Source organism: Miscanthus floridulus, chromosome 1 (genome assembly GCF_019320115.1).
Source record: "Miscanthus floridulus cultivar M001 chromosome 1, ASM1932011v1, whole genome shotgun sequence".
Taxonomy (NCBI): domain Eukaryota; kingdom Viridiplantae; phylum Streptophyta; class Magnoliopsida; order Poales; family Poaceae; genus Miscanthus; species Miscanthus floridulus.
Genome location: NC_089580.1, coordinates 60091547 through 60110809, shown reverse-complemented (window position 1 = coordinate 60110809; position 19263 = coordinate 60091547). Strand labels below are relative to the sequence as shown.

General features: G+C 46.4%; 3 protein-coding genes across 4 annotated transcripts; all 3 read left to right on the top strand.

Moving 5' to 3' along the window:
* The first annotated feature begins 3777 nt into the window (after positions 1 to 3777).
* Positions 3778 to 7889, top strand: LOC136528487 (probable cytokinin riboside 5'-monophosphate phosphoribohydrolase LOGL10). The gene is made up of 7 exons (XM_066521487.1): positions 3778 to 4112; positions 4756 to 4853; positions 4983 to 5013; positions 6292 to 6391; positions 6811 to 6881; positions 7054 to 7197; positions 7299 to 7889. The coding sequence occupies exons 1-7, from the start codon at positions 4005 to 4007 to the stop codon at positions 7368 to 7370; spliced, it is 624 nt and encodes a 207-aa protein (XP_066377584.1). The 5' UTR covers positions 3778 to 4004; the 3' UTR covers positions 7371 to 7889.
* Positions 7890 to 8356: 467 nt separating this feature from the next.
* On the top strand, positions 8357 to 11718 carry LOC136528577 (mitochondrial import inner membrane translocase subunit PAM16 like 2-like). Its single transcript, XM_066521562.1, has 4 exons — positions 8357 to 8554; positions 9370 to 9457; positions 11140 to 11270; positions 11368 to 11718. The coding sequence occupies exons 1-4, from the start codon at positions 8372 to 8374 to the stop codon at positions 11494 to 11496; spliced, it is 531 nt and encodes a 176-aa protein (XP_066377659.1). The 5' UTR covers positions 8357 to 8371; the 3' UTR covers positions 11497 to 11718.
* Positions 11719 to 13204: 1486 nt separating this feature from the next.
* LOC136528348 (UDP-xylose transporter 1-like) lies at positions 13205 to 18716 on the top strand. Of its 2 annotated transcripts, none has more exons than XM_066521382.1 (8): positions 13205 to 13522; positions 16691 to 16846; positions 16962 to 17146; positions 17235 to 17302; positions 17412 to 17544; positions 17682 to 17843; positions 17940 to 18218; positions 18319 to 18716. In XM_066521382.1, exons 2-8 carry the CDS (start codon positions 16726 to 16728, stop codon positions 18439 to 18441), a joined length of 1071 nt encoding a protein of 356 aa, XP_066377479.1. In that variant the 5' UTR covers positions 13205 to 13522; positions 16691 to 16725; the 3' UTR covers positions 18442 to 18716. The 2 variants fall into 2 exon arrangements, with proteins under 2 accessions (XP_066377479.1, XP_066377433.1); XM_066521336.1 differs by having other exon boundaries at positions 13206 to 13522; positions 16694 to 16846.
* Positions 18717 to 19263: the final 547 nt, after the last annotated feature.

Sequence of the window (19263 nt, the reverse complement as noted above, 5' to 3'; positions counted from 1 at the left end):
TGATTATCCAAATATTGTCATCTTCTATTACAAACTTCTCATTAGCGAAAATATATAAAAAAGATATAAATAACTCTCCAAACGATAATTTAGAGAACGAGATTTAGAAAAACTCTTAAAGATGCTCTTATCTCACACCGCTCGCTAATTTATACTCCGTATGTTATATATGGAACATACCAGCAGTCAAAACAGCACCTCAACCAAATTAAGACAGGAGCTATCAAGTACTAAGTATGTCAGCGCACGATCTGCCCCATGATTATGCTTTTTCCTAACAAATTATATAGTATCAGCAAAGATAACCAAGCACGCATTTTGCCTTGGCCGCAAATTACACTGGCAAAACCCGATAAGGTGAGTCAGCCGTCAATAACCAATCCAACCAGCTGCCCGTCCGTTTCACTGTAAAGCCAGCCATCACTACGTGAAAAACGATTTTTAGCAATTGCTCGAATTTTTTATAGGGGTGGCTGGTGATGGAGCCACCCCTACAGTGCTGTACTCGGGTGCCTAGACACCAGCCGTCTCTATAAATGGAACAGCAGGGGCGGCTGGTGATACGAGCCGCCCCTACAAATAGGTTTGATTTGTAGGAGCGGCTCACTCACCAGCCGCCCCCGACGTTGCTATTTGTAGGGACGGCTGGTGATTGAGCCGTCCCTTCAAATGCCCCCATATAAATAGCTCTGATTTGTAGGAGCGGCTCAATCACTAGCCGCCCCTACAAATGACCCACATATAAAACAACAACAGCACCTTTTTTGTCCTTGGATCACTCACTCCAACCCGTGAAAGAAAGGTGAGGAGGCATTGGCACCTCCTAAAAATTGCTCTACTAGGGGGAAGGCTTTAGTCTCAAAACCTTTGATAGAGAAGTTGTAGAAGATAAGAAAATACTATTTCACACTTTTTTTTGAAGTTTTAATAGTTGGTTAGTGAGTAATTAGAGTTTTGTTTTTCTCTCTCTTCTATGGTGCTTGAGCTACTTATGAAGCAAATTAGACCCAAGTTTTAAATATACTATGATAAATTAGGGAGGAAAACAAGATCATACCCTTATTTGGTCCATGTTTCTTGATTTTAGTGAACAATTAGTTAGTTTTATGGATATTTCATGTGTATGTGGATCTAGATCTAGGGTTTGGTTTTTTTATTAATTTTGTTTTTGTAAATTTATGTTTGATGAAATTGGACTAGGGTTTGTATGAAAGATATTGGGTAAAGTATAATTGTTGCTAATTATTGTCTTTAAAATTGTTTATTGTAATCAATAAATATGTATTTTAATTATTTATGGATAAATGGGTCATTAATTAATTTTCCTCTACCATGGTGTGTTTGTAGGCTTCATGTAATTATATTAGATTTATATTCATATATATCTGAAGTATATATAATTATTCTCAAGTAATTATTAATTTGATTTATTTTTATATATATCTGAATAAGTAGTCCTTTAATGTTTGTTTTGTTGTTGTTGTAAAAGATGGAGTACATGAACTCTTGGATGTATGGTTCGTTAAGGTTCAAGGCAGGTTTTCGTGAAGATGTGGATAAATTCATTAAAGCCGCAAATAAGCATGCAACGACATTGAAAGAGAATAAGGATATAATTATTTGCCCCTGTAAAGATTGCAAGAACCGTATGACATGGACAGATGTGACTATCATCAGATCACATTTGATTATGCAAGAATTTGTTGAGGACTACACAGTGTGGATTTATCATGGTGAAACGGTTATTGTTAACGACGAGGATGAGGAGGAATACGACGACGAAACCATAGAATCATTGTCCCAATATTCAGTAGAGCTTGATGCACGAATGGATTTCAAGTTTGACAATAAACAAGGTGGTGATGCTGGTGGTTGGGATGGTAATGACGAAGGTGGTGCCAATAATGATGGTAGAGCACGTGTCGGGGATGAAGATGATTTGGAGGACATGATTCGAGACATTGGACCAGAGATTTTACTAAATACCCTGAAAGGTCTAGAAAATTTGAAAAAAGTGACAAAAGCATCAAAGGAAACTGTGTATAGTGTTAAAAAGGATTGTCCGATATATTGGACATTGCTATGTTTTGTGCTTGAGCTGCTCATCTTGAAGGCTAAGTATGGTTGGTCAGACTGTAGTTTCAATGATCTATTGCATCTCCTGCCATGGATGCTGCCACAACTAAACTTAGTTCCTATCAACACATACCAAGCGAAGAAGGTCATAAGTTCATTGACAATGGAGGTTGAAAAAATCCATGCATGTCCCAACCACTGTATACTTTTCCGTGGTGAAACGTTCAAGTCACTGGATAAATATCCCCGGTGTGGGGCCAGCCAGTACAAGAACAATGACCTTTACGGTGGGGACGAAGCCTTCATGGGGAACAATGACCTTTACGGTGGGGACGAAGTCACTGGATATATGTTTGTATATGTACTTGTAACGTTCACTTTTGAATTCTAACAAGTTGTATTTGCTAAAATAATACGAACAGGGCATTTAGGTTCTATGTCACTTATCATCACGGAAGGCATGATCCAGTAGGGAAGGAAAAACTGGCTATAAAAATATTATGTGCGGTAAGTGTAACTTACTTCTTCAGTACTCCAATACATGACTGTTAAAAGCATTACTTAATATTTTCGTATGTAAAACACACAGTGCCCCAAGTAGAAGCCTGGGAGTATACATTGTGGATACTATATATGTTCTATGATGAGTAACACCGGTGCCTACAGGAGACACCCCTTAAGGGTAAGTTTGAACCTCTTCACCCGTAGTATAAAAACTTCGTACATGATACGAAATACTAAACCGAAACTTATTCTCTTGTAGTAGAGAGAAGAGAAAGGAATGAAAAGAGACCCATACAAGGATGACCAACTCTTAGAGCTCGTCGGCGACCTTTGCAACTTCATATTGGACTAGATTGTACACGTCAAAGGCGCCTACCATGACCGAGAGTCTGAGTTAGGTATAAATCCTCAGTACCAACACCTTCGTGAGACTGAGAGGCTAACTCTAGGGCGTTGATAACAATGTGTATGGAATTTATATATTTAATGTTGGATTGTATATATTCTTGTGAATTGAACTTATAATTGTAGTTTATATAATACTCTTGTGCTTGTAGTCGTGATTGTGGGGCATTCGGCAACGCGAACGCGGTTCGGAACGTTGGTCATGGGGCGTTCGGCAACGTGAACGCGGTTCGGAACGTTGGTCGCTGGGCGTTTGGCAACACGAACGCGGTTCGGAACGTCGGTCGCGGGACGTTCGGCAACGCGATTTTGAATTGTAAATTTGAATTTTTTTTACGGAAAAAACGTATTATAGGGGCGGTTCTAAATTGAACCGCCCCTACAAACAGGTATTTGTAGGGGCGGCTGGTACTACAGTCATTCCTATAAATCGATTTGTAAGAACGGCCTGAAAACTGCCCCTACAAATATATAATTTATAGAGATAGTTCAATAGAAACGATTGATCAAACCACCTCTAAAAGGGTTACCAGCCACACCTAAAGATCCATTACCGCATCCATCCGGCCGGCAGCTAGCGTCGCTCGCGGGCCCTTGTGCCGGATGCTGGAGGGCTTTTTCCCTTTCCTTTCCTTTCGTTTCCTCCATGACCATGTGGATGCATTTCTTTCTCCACTCGTACAACACACACTCCTGTCCTGCTGCTACCACCACCACCCGACCCGGACCCCGAGCGTTTTCTCTCTCCTCTCCCCCGCGCTTTTATATAAGCCATGGGTGGCGCACTCGGTACCGGGCATCAGCTGGTCAGCACACCAAGAAGAAAGCCCATCCATCTTCTCTTTGTAGTGCGCGCTGCTCGCTTGCACTAGCTAGCTAGCCAGCGGCACAGCCACAGTGCACCACCTCTCGCCGCCGCAGCAACGGGAGCGAGAAGCTAGGAAGCACAGCCGCCGCAAGAGATAGACGACGACAGCACCAAGTGAGAAAGAAAGAAAGAGAGAGAGAGGCAGCTAGCCATGACGATGAGGCAGTCGAGGTTCAAGAGGATCTGCGTCTTCTGCGGCAGCAGCCAGGGGAAGAAGCGGAGCTACCATGACGCCGCCATTGAGCTCGGCAACGAGCTGGTAACGAACGCTCGCGCCTCGCCTCGCCTCGCCCTGTCTGTCACTCACACACCCACTGCACGCCCCACTTCGCTCTCTGCAGGTTCTGTCGCCTGCTAATCGCCTCCTTGCAGTTGCAGGCTTGCAGCTAGTATGCATGACTTTACCATCCATGCATGCATCTTTCATGTCTCAAAAAACAAAAAGAACTCTCCACCATCTCTCGTGCCGTAGCGCGCGCGCACACACACTTGCACAGTAAAGTCGTATGCAAAGTTCGTCTGCAGTAGTAGCAGCAATACAGTAAGCTAACCATAACCACCAACCAAAGCGAACCGGCTTTAGTTACTTTGGGCAGACAGATGAGATCCCTAGCTTGTCTTTCTTCCACTTCCGTCAGCCCGTCCCCGTACGCCATGCGCAGGGCGCGTCTCCAGCTTTTGTTGAGAGCTGAACTGGACCCCAACCAAGGCACACGGGAGGAGTACTCTGCTTTCTGGGTGCCGCTAGCTCACGTTCCTCCATCCTCAGCCCTGTGGCCTGGGGGTCCCTGCACGGCTGCACCCACTGCACCCTGCCTCATCCGGCTGCCGGCCTGCAATCAAAGTGAAAACTCACGAGTACTGGTAGTAATCGGTGGCTTTTATCTGTGTGCGCTCTGCAGGTGGCCCGGAGCGTCGACCTGGTGTACGGCGGCGGCAGCATCGGGCTGATGGGGCTCGTCTCCCAGGCCGTCTACGACGGCGGCCGGCACGTCATCGGGTAAGCAAGCTGCAAGCAGTCACCGTCGCCTCATCCCCAGAAGAATGTTTTGTGTGGTGTGTGTGTGGCTTGCCTTTGCCTGTTCCCGTGCTGATCGCTTCTTTTTGTCATGTTGCTGTCCACGCGCAGGGTCATTCCCAAGACGCTCATGACACCAGAGGTATGTCTGCCTGCCTGCCTGCCTGCCGTCCCCCTGCCCTGCATACGACGCCTAGCACTCCCACTACACACCACTCACTACCTATTCGATCGGTTGCATGTCAGTGTCACATAAAAAGCTGCTTAACAAGGAGAAAAGAAGCAAAAAAAAAAAAAAAAAACTCGTCAAATCTGATGCCTCTCTGCCGGGCCGGGCCGGGCCCTCCCAATAATAATCATGAGCACGCACGCGCTCACGTTGGCGACTTGTTTTTAGCATTCCGAGTGCGTGTAGGGCGTCGTAGAAGTGGTTATGAAATGGGGCTTGGGAGTTTGGGCTCTGCTGCTGGAGTCCCGGGGGACATGGCACTTGACGCATAAAAAAAAATCGGACTTATGACCAGCAGCAGGCCGCGATCGAGAGAGCCGGTCATGCTTTTGGCACGAATCCCAGATCTTGGCGTGAGGATAAACTAGTGAGCTAGGAAAAGCGCCGCTTTAATTAGGGGGGCTGAGGAATTCCTTTCCTTTCCCCCAAAAGTCCTGCGGTGGCATCATCCGTCCCCAGCTGCCTGGTCGTCCCGCCGGGGAAATGGTCGTAGGCATGTTCGGCTGATAAGTCAACCGAACCTGTTTTCCTAATAAGTTCCAGCGAACAAGCCATGTACTACTAGTGCTGCTTTATTTAGGCTGCTAAGTGTTCGGCTGAGTAAGAAGCCGGTTTGTTCGGCTTGTTTTTCAGCAGAGATAGTGTTTTTCTCACAATAAATCAACATAAACAGTATTTTTCAGCAAGAACTGTATTTTTTCCCTACCAGCCGAACACTGCCTTGTATTCCCAGCAGGGTCTGAACAAGCTTTATTTAGCGGCCTGGCCTCCCAGTTTCAGAAACGGACACTGAAATATTTTGAGATTTTTTTTTTTTTACTTCTGCTCAACTGTCATGTCTCTCTACAGAATTCTACTAGTACTCGCATGTCATATATAATTATTAAACCATTGGTCCAGACTGCAGTGGGCATTCATTCATAATTCATTCTCATGTTTGTCGCCTACTAAGTACTAGCTTGCTGTGGTCCTCTTCCTGGTTACTCACCGACCTTTTTACCATGTCCAAAGGGGGTGAAGTTCCAGGGCCGGTTTCTGTTCTGATCCCTCCAAGCAAATACTTCCATGCTTCTCATTACCCAAACGTAAACGCAGCGCTGCAGCAGCATTCGCGGTGGTCGGGTCGTATCGTATCTGAATTCTGAACTTGCCAGGAGGTAAATTGCATTGCGTGTGTTTCTTCGCATGCAGATCAGTGGCGAGACAGTCGGGGAGGTGCGCCCGGTGGCCGACATGCACCAGAGGAAGGCAGAGATGGCGCGGCAATCCGACGCATTCATCGCCCTGCCTGGTAATAAGCCACGGTCCATCATCCATGCAGCAGCACTGCGTTTTTACTGTTTTATGGAGTATTACAAGTACCACCGGTAGTAGATGTAGATGGATGGATCTCTCTAATGTGTACCAGTAGCACAGTGACTCGTGCCTCTTCATCTGGCGTGCATATATAGTGGCACGCAGCGCTTCACATGCATCATGCATGTACAGTGCGTAGGCACGTAGCGTAATAGCGTGGCCAATCATGGACGCAGAGCTGAGACACGTTGTTCACCCGGAGCTAGCATGAGTACAGCACAGAGCACTCCTACGTAGTATGTAGTCTTGGTAGACTGGCGTGTAAAGCTGAGTGAGACGCATGGACTGTTCCATTCGAACTTGAAGACAGAGCTGAGCTGAGCCCATCGAGATGGGTTCGTTGCATGCATGCAGGAGGGTATGGGACGCTGGAGGAGCTGCTCGAGGTCATCACGTGGGCGCAGCTGGGCATCCACCACAAGCCGGTAATTGCCTAGCTAGGCGCATGCATGTGCCGTTCATTCTGTGCTGCTGCTGCTGCTGCTACTAGCTAGCTAGCTAGCTAGCTCCTGCATGCACATGCAGCACACCGAGAGGTTTTGGTTTGCTCTGACGAACGACCGCGCTACGTACCTTCTTCTCCTGTGATGCATGCAGGTTGGGCTGCTGAACGTGGACGGCTACTACAACTCGCTGCTGACCTTCATCGACAAGGCCGTGGAGGAGGGCTTCATCAACCCCAGCGCCAGCCGCATCATCGTCCTCGCGCCCACCGCGCAGGAGCTCATGGACAAGCTCGAGGTTTGTGCATGGATCGATGACCAAAACTTGCTCCCAAATTCAGTTCATCATCCGTTGCTAATGTACGTCATGCATCTTGTGCAAATGCGATCGATGTGCAGGAGTACGAGCCCTACCACGACAGGGTGGCGTCCACGCTCAACTGGGAGATGGGCCACCAGCTGGGCTACTGACACTACTACTGCCACCCACGCAAAGAGCCGCCAGAGCCAGCGCGGCAGCGCCTGAAGCAGGCAGGCAGGCGATTGGGACATTTGATCGATCGGGGAATTAAGGATTGGGAAATGCTAGCCGTCAGATTGGGATTTTTCTTTTTGTTTTTAACTTGATGGAGCAGATCGGTTTGGAGCGCCGAAGGAAGATAAAAAAGGGTTTGGCTGGGGTAGTAGCTAGGAGGAGTACGTACGTATGTGCTGGTTTTGTATATGATGCCTTGTGTTTTGCTTCCACTGAGGATCGATGATGGTTTGCACTTTGCAGTGTTGTTTGTAGTAGCAGTAAAAAGAAACTTAACCGGTTCCAACCCCCCCCCCCCCCCCCCCCCCCCCTCCCTGCTGTAGTACGTTCTAGTAATTGTATTAGCAGCCAGTACCTGCCTATGTATGTTAGCTTCAAGATGCTGAATTCGATTGAATACAGCAAGTCAACTCAGCAAGTGTGTAATACAATTCAGCAGATCTTTTGGATCGAAATCCCCCCCTCTCTCTTTTGCAGACTTTTTCTGAGTTTCTGTTGCTCTAATCTTGCACTGTAATTAGTGTTGTGTTCCTCCCATAAACCAAAAAAGACAATCGACGTTGCCATACATGTGCCGACCACGGTTCTGAATAGCGCTATGCAGTCAGTTTTTGAATTTGTTACGAAACCGCTAATCCTGAAAAGAACTATAGTTGTCGTTGCCACTTTCCAGGAGTAGGAGTACTAGTTGTTTACTTTTTTTCAGCCTCATCTGAACAGCTGCCGCTGCGGCTGCACAGCTTCACCTGTAGCTGATGCTGTGCAGCGGGAGCTGCTGCAGCCGCGGCTTCAAGCAAAGGCGAATTGCGTCAGGTGCCGAGGTGCACACGAGCCCGCAGCGAACTGGATCGGAAGCCCATACAAGAAGAATTACCGAGCCGAGCCGGGAAGGGGGCACTTGGACCTGGGCCGGGCCGGGTCGACCGAGCGGAGCGAGATGCTTCGCCCCCTTCTGGAACCTTCTCCCCTCCTCCCCAACCAAACCGGCCCAGCACGAAACGCACCAATCGCGTACCTCCCCTCCCCCTCCCCCTCCCCCTCCCCTTTGCCCTCGGCGTCTCTCGCTCCGGCAGCTGCGCGACGGCTTGGCTTGGATCGCATCCTCGTCGGAGCTACCATGGTCAGCCATCCTCCTCTCTCCCCCTCCCCCGCTCAATCTCCGTGCCGTGCTTCCTATGCACGCGACGGCGGTAGAAAACCACCCTGGCTTTGTTCTCAATCTCCTGTTCCAGCGTTCGCCTCGTTGGGTTGAGAGGAGATGCGATCCCTAGTTGCTTTGCTCCTGTTGGGGATAGGCTACCGTTCGCGAGATTTAGGGTCCGTTGGGTCGCGGATTGCTTGCTGACCGTTCGAATTGCTGGCGTTCTTGGCGTGATGTGGGCGGGCGCGCTGTGGTCGGCAGCGCGATGGGACGAAATGGGATTTTCGGTACATTTCTGGGTAGACGAATATAAGCTGCTACTATCTTTGCATGGTCTTACGCGCTCACGCTGTAGGGTATGACAGTTTTGAATTCGACAACATGTAAAGAAACAGAATACGATTTTACATTAGCAATCGCCTCAAGGAAACAAAGAAATTTGGGACACCTAAATAAGCTAAAAATTTGCACCATAAGGTTGGAGCAAACTTTTCGCGTGCTACTGTGAAATTAAATTGCCGAGACCTGTGTCCTTGTGCTTTGTGGTTTTTAGCCCTAAAAGGTTATGGCCGCAATAATATTTTGAACCAAAATAGATCTATCATATTCGATGGCAACTTCTCGTTTTCATGGGTTTCCAAGGTGTACTTTCTCCCGTCTGGTCCGTTTTGTGTTGGATAGGTTGTTGAGTTGTACCCATACCCTCTGAAAGAAGATTTGGACATATTTAAATGTTTGATTTACACATTTACATTTGGATGCTCATTTATGTACTTCTTTTTTTTATTTCTCAGGCTGGGAAGCTTATTGCAAATCTAATTGTCATGGGCTCTACGATTATAGGAAGAGCTATGCTTCAGGCATATCGTAAAGCACTTGATAGTAAGTTCTGATGCCATGAGCTTCTTCATGACCCACGTGTAGTCTCTGCCAGCTGCCTGTTCCTTTTATAGATAAAAATGATAGGTGGTAGAAGGCGTCCATCAATTTTGCAATCAAAGGTTACTTAACTGGTACATTGATTGATGGGGAAATTGGTAATTCTGTTTTTACTACATGTGGCATGATGGATCGGTTCCATAACAATGAATGATAGACAAAGTTATTGTCATAACTTACTGGACCTTTTGGGTTCTCATCTAATCATCTTGGCACAATCCAGAATGGATAGGTCTCTCTATTTCTCTTGGCTTGGAGCCATTTTTTAATCATTGTTTTGTTTACCAATAGATCTCTGGCCCTGATAAGTTTTCGGTAGCTTAGTCTGTTAGTTGCCAAATTTTTTCTACTGATATGCCAAGTATGTTTATGCTTCAGCATGTAGCCAAGCCTGTCAGACATACTTGAACTGCCAACACTTATGCTCAGAGTTGGGTTATGCCTGGTACGCCAGATATATGGATACAATGAGGCTTGCCTTGATATCGAACTTATGTATTGCTTTCACTTACATTGGATCAAATTGAAGTATATCTATCCAAAGAAAAAATGAATTTCATGAGAGCTTTGTTTCCTCGACTTAAAGAAATCCCTAGAATGAAGTACACCATGTCCTCTGCATTCTGATTTATGATGACAAAAAAGAATTTCATGAGAGCTTTGTTTCCTCGACTTAAAGAAATCACCAGAATGAGTCAATTTAAATGCTATAAAATTTTAGTATGTACTGCTTAAAAATAATCCTTTGATTCCTCCAGGTTTTGTTTGTGTACATAAAGAATTGGGAAACTGAATTTAGGAAATTCTGCATTTCTTTGTTGTATATTGAATGCTCTCTCCCCTCTGGACAAATGTCAGTTCATTGGCTTAGAAATGTGCAGACAATTTATTCAGTAAACGAGGTGGTTTCTAGAAAAAAGAATATATGGAAGATACAATATATAAGGACCATAGTTGCAAACTTGCAATGTTCCCTGGTGGAGGAACGTGGTATGCTACTTGTGACTGTGAGAGGTTTACAAGGCAGGGTCGAAAATGACCCCACATATATATAATTAAACATATATGTAGCCATGAGGGCCCATTGTCAAGTTCTCCCTAGGGCCTTTGAAAACATAGAACCGGCCCTGGTCGAGAGTCGCTGCATTCAACCCCGTTGTTGTCCTGATTAGTATGATCAGGACTTCATCTGCTTTATTAAATGATTTAGTTCATTAGCTTTTGGTGAACGAAATACTGTGTGCTTCATGTAGTGAGAGGGGGGGGGGGGGGGGGGGGTTGTAAAACTATCTTTTGGTTCAAACAGGCAAACTGTTTTATGGTTGCTGCTTCCTACACATTATTTGCTAAATATTACCAATCTGCTAATCATCGAGTGGACCACAGAATTTGCAACATTTCATGTACATCTTATAGATGAAAACTTAACATAACGTATGAAGTACCTTTCATTGTCATCTTAGTATCGCACTGATGCTTTGATTGCTTTCCAGTCACTGTGAGTCAACAATAGACAGATAGTACCTTCTGAATGATATTTTTGCTATTCGTTTAATTTTCCAGGAAAGAGTGACATTTAATTGCTATTTGCACCTCCTTATTTTGTTACCTCCTACCTCTGCCAGATGCAAATAAAACTGGTGTGGCCCATGAGGCAATAAACAATATTCGTAGAGCGAGCAAAACAATGACCGAACAAGAAGCGAGGCAGATACTGGGTGTCTCGGAGAATTCAACGTGGGAAGAGATTGTACAGGTCTGCTACTTCCCTTTTGTTTCATTTCGCATTCTTGACTTGTTATTATTCGGACGCACACTTCTCACATCAATGTGAACAACTATGTGTTATGCAGCGATACGATAACTTGTTTGAAAGAAACGCCAAATCTGGGAGCTTTTACCTCCAATCGAAGGTTCACCGGGCCAAGGAGTGCCTAGAAACAGTGTACCAAAAAAACAAACAAGATGAGCCTCCCAATTGAAATCCCGCCCCTTAACTGCTCCTGATATTCTTTTTCCCCTCATAAGAGAACTGTACATACCGATGTTGTATCAGTAGTATGCAATGTGGAACCAATAAGCTTTGTGTGCAGCGACTGCAAACCTACCTGTATAGTAAGACTGATCTGTAAGGTCTCGCTGGACTGTGGCCCGGTGGCACCTACAACTTTGTTATTTTGTCATATGATGATTGTACGAAACCATATTCTTGTACTGTGTTATTCTTGGTGCCATCTGCATTGGTGTGAAACGAACAAAGTTCCGTATTGTTTACTTTTGAATTTTTGATTGAGGGTATCGCTGGATGGAGACATTGGAGGCATGTAGGTTCGGCTTGCGTGTTGTAAACATTTCTGTCGTTTAGCATTGACAGACGTTGTAGGTTAGGTTCGAGCATACTGCATACAAATTTGCATCGGTCTACGCTTGACCTTGCTGTTAGGCTGCCAAACGGGCATTTTGTCGTTTATGAACAACTAATGATATTCTGCCCGTCAATCAGGCGAAGAATTCTGCATGATTCCAAAGTGTTTGGTCCTGGTCCCAATATCCAGCTGATGAATAACGTATTTGCTTCCAACTTCTTGTAGACGAATATTTGCTTGCAACTTGCGCTGTTACATTTCATTCTACGAGATTTGGCAGCAGGTTCAAAATCATTTTTGATCTAGCCTAGGCTTGTCATTCCTCAGCGGGCGCTCGCTGGCCACTGCCTCCCTCTCAGCGATCAAAGGCTTCGCCCTCTTTGATCGCTCAGATTCCAGAGGTTGGGCGAGTTTTGAGAAGCCTGAGAGCAAGGTCAATAATAGAGAAGTGCTTGACTATAAGTGAGTTATGAAGTTATATGTCTTCATTCTCTTTTATATTTCTTCGCACATATATCTCTATTAGGACCCATTACTGCATATGCTTCCGTGTCTAGCTCGGTGCTTGCATAAGAACCGAGCTCTCTTCTCTCTCCTTCCTTCTCTCTTTCATATCAGCTAAAATATTAATTAGCTTGTACTTGCTCTGATAGTTGGGTGTGTCTACTGTCTCCGCTTTGGATCACCAATCGTGTTTCTGTTCCAGTTTTGCGGTTCAGAAAAATTCAGTATCAGTCGTTTTCATGAAAACTTCGTCCATCGATCGATGTTACGAAGTACGAACAGAAGACTTGTACAGATTCCAGTAGTAGTCTACTCCTTTTTCATCTGACGTGATCGCCGGAACGGAACCCGTCGTGGTCGTGCATGGCGCTTGTCAGGATGCAATTGGTGCCTTGGTGGGCTGCATAGTGCAAGGTTGGATCGCAGCGTGCGCGTACGTGATGCTGCTGAAACAGCGGCTTGCCGGCTTCTAACCAAACAGCAGTTGGGGTGAGCCAGTCGATGTGTCGAAGTGGCACGATACCTGTACGTTTATATATACCCAAAAGGAAAAAGAAAAAAAAAAAGGTACGTGTTCCGGGGCTCTGTTTTGTCGAGTTGCTGTGTGGATGTCCTGTTCGTTTGGCATGATACGGTATTTTTTTCTCATAATAAAATAGTATTAGTCGGTGACTAACATTATAATGCTAGTAGTTAACCTAGGATCGAATGAAATCGTGGTCTCGTGGGTGGGACACCACACCTCGACACGGCGAGGAGAAGGTGAAGGTGATGCGGCGCGACGCGACGCGATCATGCGACCGACGGTGGGCGTTTGAGCCGTTCGCCACCTACCCTCCCTCCCTCCATTCGCCGGATGAGACTTCCTCCGCCTCACGCATCTCCTCCACCACCTCCCCTCCTCGGCTCCTCCCTCCTCCAATCCAATTCACAAAACACACGGGCGGGGCCGGCCATCAATTGCCCAAACCCGCGGCCCCCTCCTCGGAGTGAGACGAGGAACGGCTCGCCTCTCTGTCTCTCTCCCGCTCTCCTTCCTCGCCCGAAGATCCGATCCAACGAGGAGTCGCCGGACGGGAAGAACCGCGCATATATTAGATAGATAAATAAAGGATCCTCCCGACCGGAGGCGCAAGAGGTGCGTACGATGCCATCCCCCTCCTCTCCGTTCCCCCATGTTTTTTCCCCGCTTCCGGATCGCTTGCTGGTTTACTTCTGTCTGCTCGTCCCAATCATCATCATTCGTCGATACGATACATGCCCGTTTGTTTATTTTGGTTGATTGAATCGCTCGTCGAGAACCAGGATTCTGTTCCTCCTCTCGCGGAATCTGGATTCTGTTGATGGGGGGACATGTCATGTGTTCGAGTTGTCTACCTAGAAATTTTCGGAACATCTTGGTCGCCTCGTTCCACCTCCTTGACCCTATCTCGGATTGGACATGGCCTGTGGCCGCTACCGTCCGATGATGCCTTCAGTTACTGGGGCTTGTTTTGATGATCGACGCGCACAAGCTCCGCTCGTTTCAAGAATACATTGCCATTTATTTACATAGAGACAAATATTTATGAGAAGGTGCATGTGCATTTTTGTGCGTCATGCTACTGGAGCGTGCGTATGGCTTTGGGCATTATCTGGGTGCATCTGTTCTGCATATTGCAGAGCAAGTGGTGTATAGAGTTAACAACCCGGAGGTTGGTGGCCAAAATGCATAACGTGTGTGTTCCCTCCATAATCCGTATGAACTACTATGAAGTAGGTCAAGTTGGTACTGGTATTAGTTACAGAATAATCTTGGTTAAACCAACTTAGACAGACAAGGAGGGTGCGTGGTCGTCATTAGTTATGCACTGCAAATCAATAAACGATCGTAAATTTTCAACCAAAATAGTATTTTTCTCTCACACAAACCAGCCAGCGGTACTTACTCACGAACCAGCTCAGTCAAACGAACAGGCTGAATAGCAGTAGCAAACTTTCTGGATAGACAGGCAATGGGTGTGCAGCTAAAACAACCGGGGTATTCTGCTCACATAAGCGTGCCTCGTCACTGTTGCCAAGCTGGTAGTCAAACCAACGAAGGGGATCAGGATCAGCACAGGCCCTGCCTGCCCTAGTGTCTAGTTCGACGTGGCAGCGCTGCACTGGCCTGAGGAGTCCCTTGTTCGGCCCTGCGCCATCCTCGCCTCGCTCATCGCGTGCGTGGCGGGGGCGGCGCCTAATTCCGGGCAGACGTCGCCGTCGGTGATGGAGATTGGAAAGAAAAATGTCTCCTGTCCTCACCGCCCTGCTTTGTCTGCGTTCCTTGTGAACAGCACTCTCTGTTCGTCCGTTGATTCAGGGCCCCAAAATTTTTTTTGCGCACATCAAATCTTGCGACATATGCATGGAGTACTAAATGTAGACGAAAAAAACTAATTGCATAGTTAGATGAGAAATCACGAGACGAAACTTTCGAACCTAATTAATCTATAATTAGACACTAATTGCCAAATAAAAACGAAACTACTACAGTAACCAAAATCAAAAAAAAAATCGGATCTAAACACGCCCTCAATGCGTGAATTTCGCGGAAATGGTCCAGAGTCTGCAAATGGTACTGCTGCCGTGCCTCGTGTTCTCGCCCTGAAATGGCCAAGGCCTAGGCCCTAGGATCACTGCCGCTGCGCTGGAGTACACTGCACAGGGATCTGGGGCAGATGGAAGTTTCTCTGACACCGTGCACATCGACCGCGGGCTCCACCTCGTGCACGCACGCAGTAGCCGGCCGCAGCACCGAAGCTCTACGCATCCACACCCGGATCCCGCCGGTTTCCATGCCGGGCAGCTGTTGACCTGCCGCTTCTTGGTAGGGTCTAAATATGTGCTCGTTTTTTTCCATGAGAAACAACTTTGACATAATATATATATATATATATATATATATATATAGGGAGAGGCTATTCAGCAGCCGGCTACAAAATAAGTTATTCTGTAGCCACCTCTATTTACCATAATTTTATATACTAATTTACCATAATGTCAATACATATTTACGATAGTTGGGTTACTATAACACATGGGAATATTTACCATAACGTTATAGTAAACCACTTAGTAAGGAGTTACTGTAAATCTCGTAAATTAACATAGTAATTATCGTAACTCAAAGTGGCTACAGAATAAGTTATTCTGCAGCCAGCTATAGGATAGTAGTTTTATATATATATATATATATATATATATATATATATATATATATATATATATATATATATATATATAATATTAATATTAATATTTATGGTATATAATTAATATTATTAAATAGATATTTGGATTTAGTTTTTTAATATATTTATTTAGAGATATAATTGTTACACGTATTTTTTATAAATCGAGTCAAACTTTTTGGCATAGAAATCAAGGGCGACAGAAATCAAGAGCGACAGTTAATTAGGACAGAGAGAGTACGTGCCTTAATTATCATCCCGAGATCTTCGAGAAATGCTTTCCAGCACCGACTAATCAATGGATTGTAGTACTCCAGTACTGCTAATTTCCAAGTTTCCAGAACATATTAATCTTTTTACCATGTCGCCTTGTGCCAGCCGATTTACATTGGTGACTGAGTGACCGTAGTTTTTTTTTTTTTCTTTCTGCCTAATCGGACGTATTATACATCGCCATCTTTCTTCCTAGTTGTATTGGTGTGTGCCACTGCCACACTGCAATACTGACAGGTGTGCTGGTGACTAACCACCTAATGAAATATAGACATACAGAATGGTCTCAAATTGTCACAAAGACACTCCAGGTGGCTACCTACTTGAACCTGCTTTCTTCCAATTGTATCCTTGCCACTAAGCACCAAATCAATGATTTGGCCCAGGTCACTCTGCTTTTTGTTGGACGGTAGTACGTAGCACTCACACATGTGTTCAGACTTCAGGCCACCAAATGCAAGTTCATGGCCGATGGATTCTTGCAGCAATGCACTAACAGTCTCGCTGTGGGAATGGGATGCACACGACTAAACATCGGTTCAAATCAAATGTTTTCTTTTTTATCTACACTGACACAAGTGCAGATCATGCCACGTGAACACGGTACCTTTTCCACTCCCTTGCCTCGGGATTTGCTGCCGGTCCGTCTGACGCGGCAATGTCAACGCTATGGAGCGAGCTCATCACGTGCGGGCGGGCGTGTGTATCCAGTATCCTGATTCCTAACGAGAAAAGAGACATTGAGATTCACAGCCTGCACGTCTAGGGATTCGCCCACAGCAATCGTTGTTCTTGTTCATTCATGGCTTCGTCTGCACCAGCAGGAGGGAAGTCACGGGCCGTCGGCGGGGAGGAGATGTCGGACGGCGCGGGCTCCCGGACGGGCGTCGCTGGCGCGCTCGGCCTCTCGGTCACCTCGTCGGTGGCCATCGTCATCTGCAACAAGTACCTCATCAGCACTCTCGGCTTCTTCTTCGGTCAGTATGTGCACGTGTTTCAGAGGTTTCAGAACTTAACGATACCCCCTAAGGCAAAGTTTTGGCCAAAGTTTCTGATTTTTTGTTGCTGCTGGCGTTTTGGGGTCGAATGCAGCGACGACGCTGACGAGCTGGCACCTCATGGTGACCTTCTTCACTCTGTACGTTGCCCAGCGGCTGCACTTCTTTGAGCCAAAGCCAATTGACGCGCGGACCGTCATCTCCTTCGGCCTGCTCAATGGCATCTCCATTGGCCTCCTCAACCTCTGCCTCGGATTCAACTCTGTTGGCTTCTACCAGGCAAGCATACACTGACTAATACGCTACTATTTGCTGACCAGTAGTATTATGTTCTTGCCTCTGAATTTGCCATTGTTTCTTGAAACAGATGACCAAGCTGGCCATCATACCCTTCACCGTAGTCTTGGAAACCATCTTTCTGAACAAGAAGTTCAGGTCATTCCCAAAATTCTGGCCACTTTCTGCTTAATGTGTAATTTGAGCTGCTCTTGTTCCATGTCGTGAGAAAATGACTTCTCATACTCAACGAGCTTGAACCTTTCAGTCAGACCATCAAGGCCTCCCTCATGGTCCTGCTCCTGGGAGTCGGCATCGCATCGGTCACTGATCTCCAGCTCAATCTCCTCGGCTCCATCATTGCCGTGCTCACCATAGCTGCGACATGCGTCGGACAGATTGTATCCTTGTGCTTGCTGTTCTGACATGAACCAGTTCAGCAGCCAAGCGAGCTGCTGGATCTTACAGTCTTTCATGCACCCTGCATACACTGCATCCACATGCTGGCTTGTCATCCTTAACCTTGTGTTGAACAAAGCTGACCAACCAAATCCAGAGGAGGCTGAAGGTTTCCTCGACGCAGCTGCTGTACCAGTCGTCGCCGTACCAGTCCGCGGTGCTGCTCGTCACTGGGCCGTTCGTGGACAAGCTCCTCACCAAGCGTGACGTCTTCGCTTTCAGCTACACCACCCAAGTCGTGGTAAGTACCTTGGCACAATAGATCTCGGTTCACCGGACCGATAGATTAGACATCTGCAGCGTTTTCAACTGTAACAGTGCTGGCGCGCGTGTGCAGGCGTTCATCCTGCTGTCTTGCTCGATCGCGGTGTGCGTCAACTTCAGCACGTTCCTGGTGATCGGCACGACGTCGCCCGTGACGTACCAGGTGCTGGGCCACCTCAAGACGTGCCTGGTGCTCTCCTTCGGCTACATCATCCTCAAGGACCCCTTCAGCGCCCGCAACGTGGTAGGCATCCTCATCGCCATCTTCGGCATGGGCCTCTACTCCTACTACTCCGTCATCGAGAGCAGGAAGAAGACCGAGGCCGCCAGCTCGCTGCCGGTCGCCGCACAGGTAACTAATAAGCGCATTCATCACCCACTTCATTCGTCTGAAACTGTGAAATTCGGGAGGCCAGAGGCGATAACGACGACATGGATATACGTTGTTGCAGATGAGCGAGAAGGACTCGGCACCACTCCTCGGCGCCAAGAGCTCGCCACGGACAGAGAACAAGGGCGAGGAGACCTTCGACTACATGCCGAGGACGGCGAAGAGCGCGTTCACCGGCCGGTGAGCCTGTAGCTTGTACGAAGTACGCACTTACCTTTCTAGAGTGGTGGTAGACGACGAACAACACGGCAAAACGGGAATGTGCTAGTGAAAGATGTAACGGAGGCAAGTGGCATTCCAATTATCATTTTGCGTTTTCTCCTCCGGGGTGGTGATGGGTTGCTAGAGCCTAGATGACAGAATGTGTTGTTTCTCGAGCTTGAAATAGCAGATTGGATTGGTGATAGTACAAGACGTCCTGTAAGGTTTGCATCAGTTTTAAAGGAAGTTGTCAGGTCTCCTTTTTTTTTTCCGTTGTCCTAATACTGATGGTATGATAGGGTACCATAGTTGGATTGGCTGGAAAATATCAGTTTACCAAGGCTTTACCGTGTTTTTTTACTAAAACAAAAAAATACCGTATCTGTAAAGGTAGAAAAATATAAAACGATAATTGTAGCAGTATTTACCGTTTCCCACTGTACAAGTGTGTCATCGTATTTCTACCATAAAATATTGAGATAATCGCCTTGTTTTGCAGCGCTACTTTAGCGGTACTCTTTAGCGAACGAACAGTGTTTTCCTATCACAACAAATCAGTATAAGCTAAATTTCAGCGAAACGAACAGGGCCAATATACCATTTTTCTTTAGAGAAAAAAGAGACTCTCTCCCTCTAGCTCCAAGAACCTAGGCCTAGGCTAGCAGGCCAGCAACATTACTCTCAACCTGGCTTTTCTACACACCGTACACCTTGTAAGCCCAGCCTAGGCCCAAGTTGCCAAGTGCCACATGCCCGAACTCTAGTTGTGCCACTGTCCGCTTGCACTCTAGTCAAAGCCTAAATT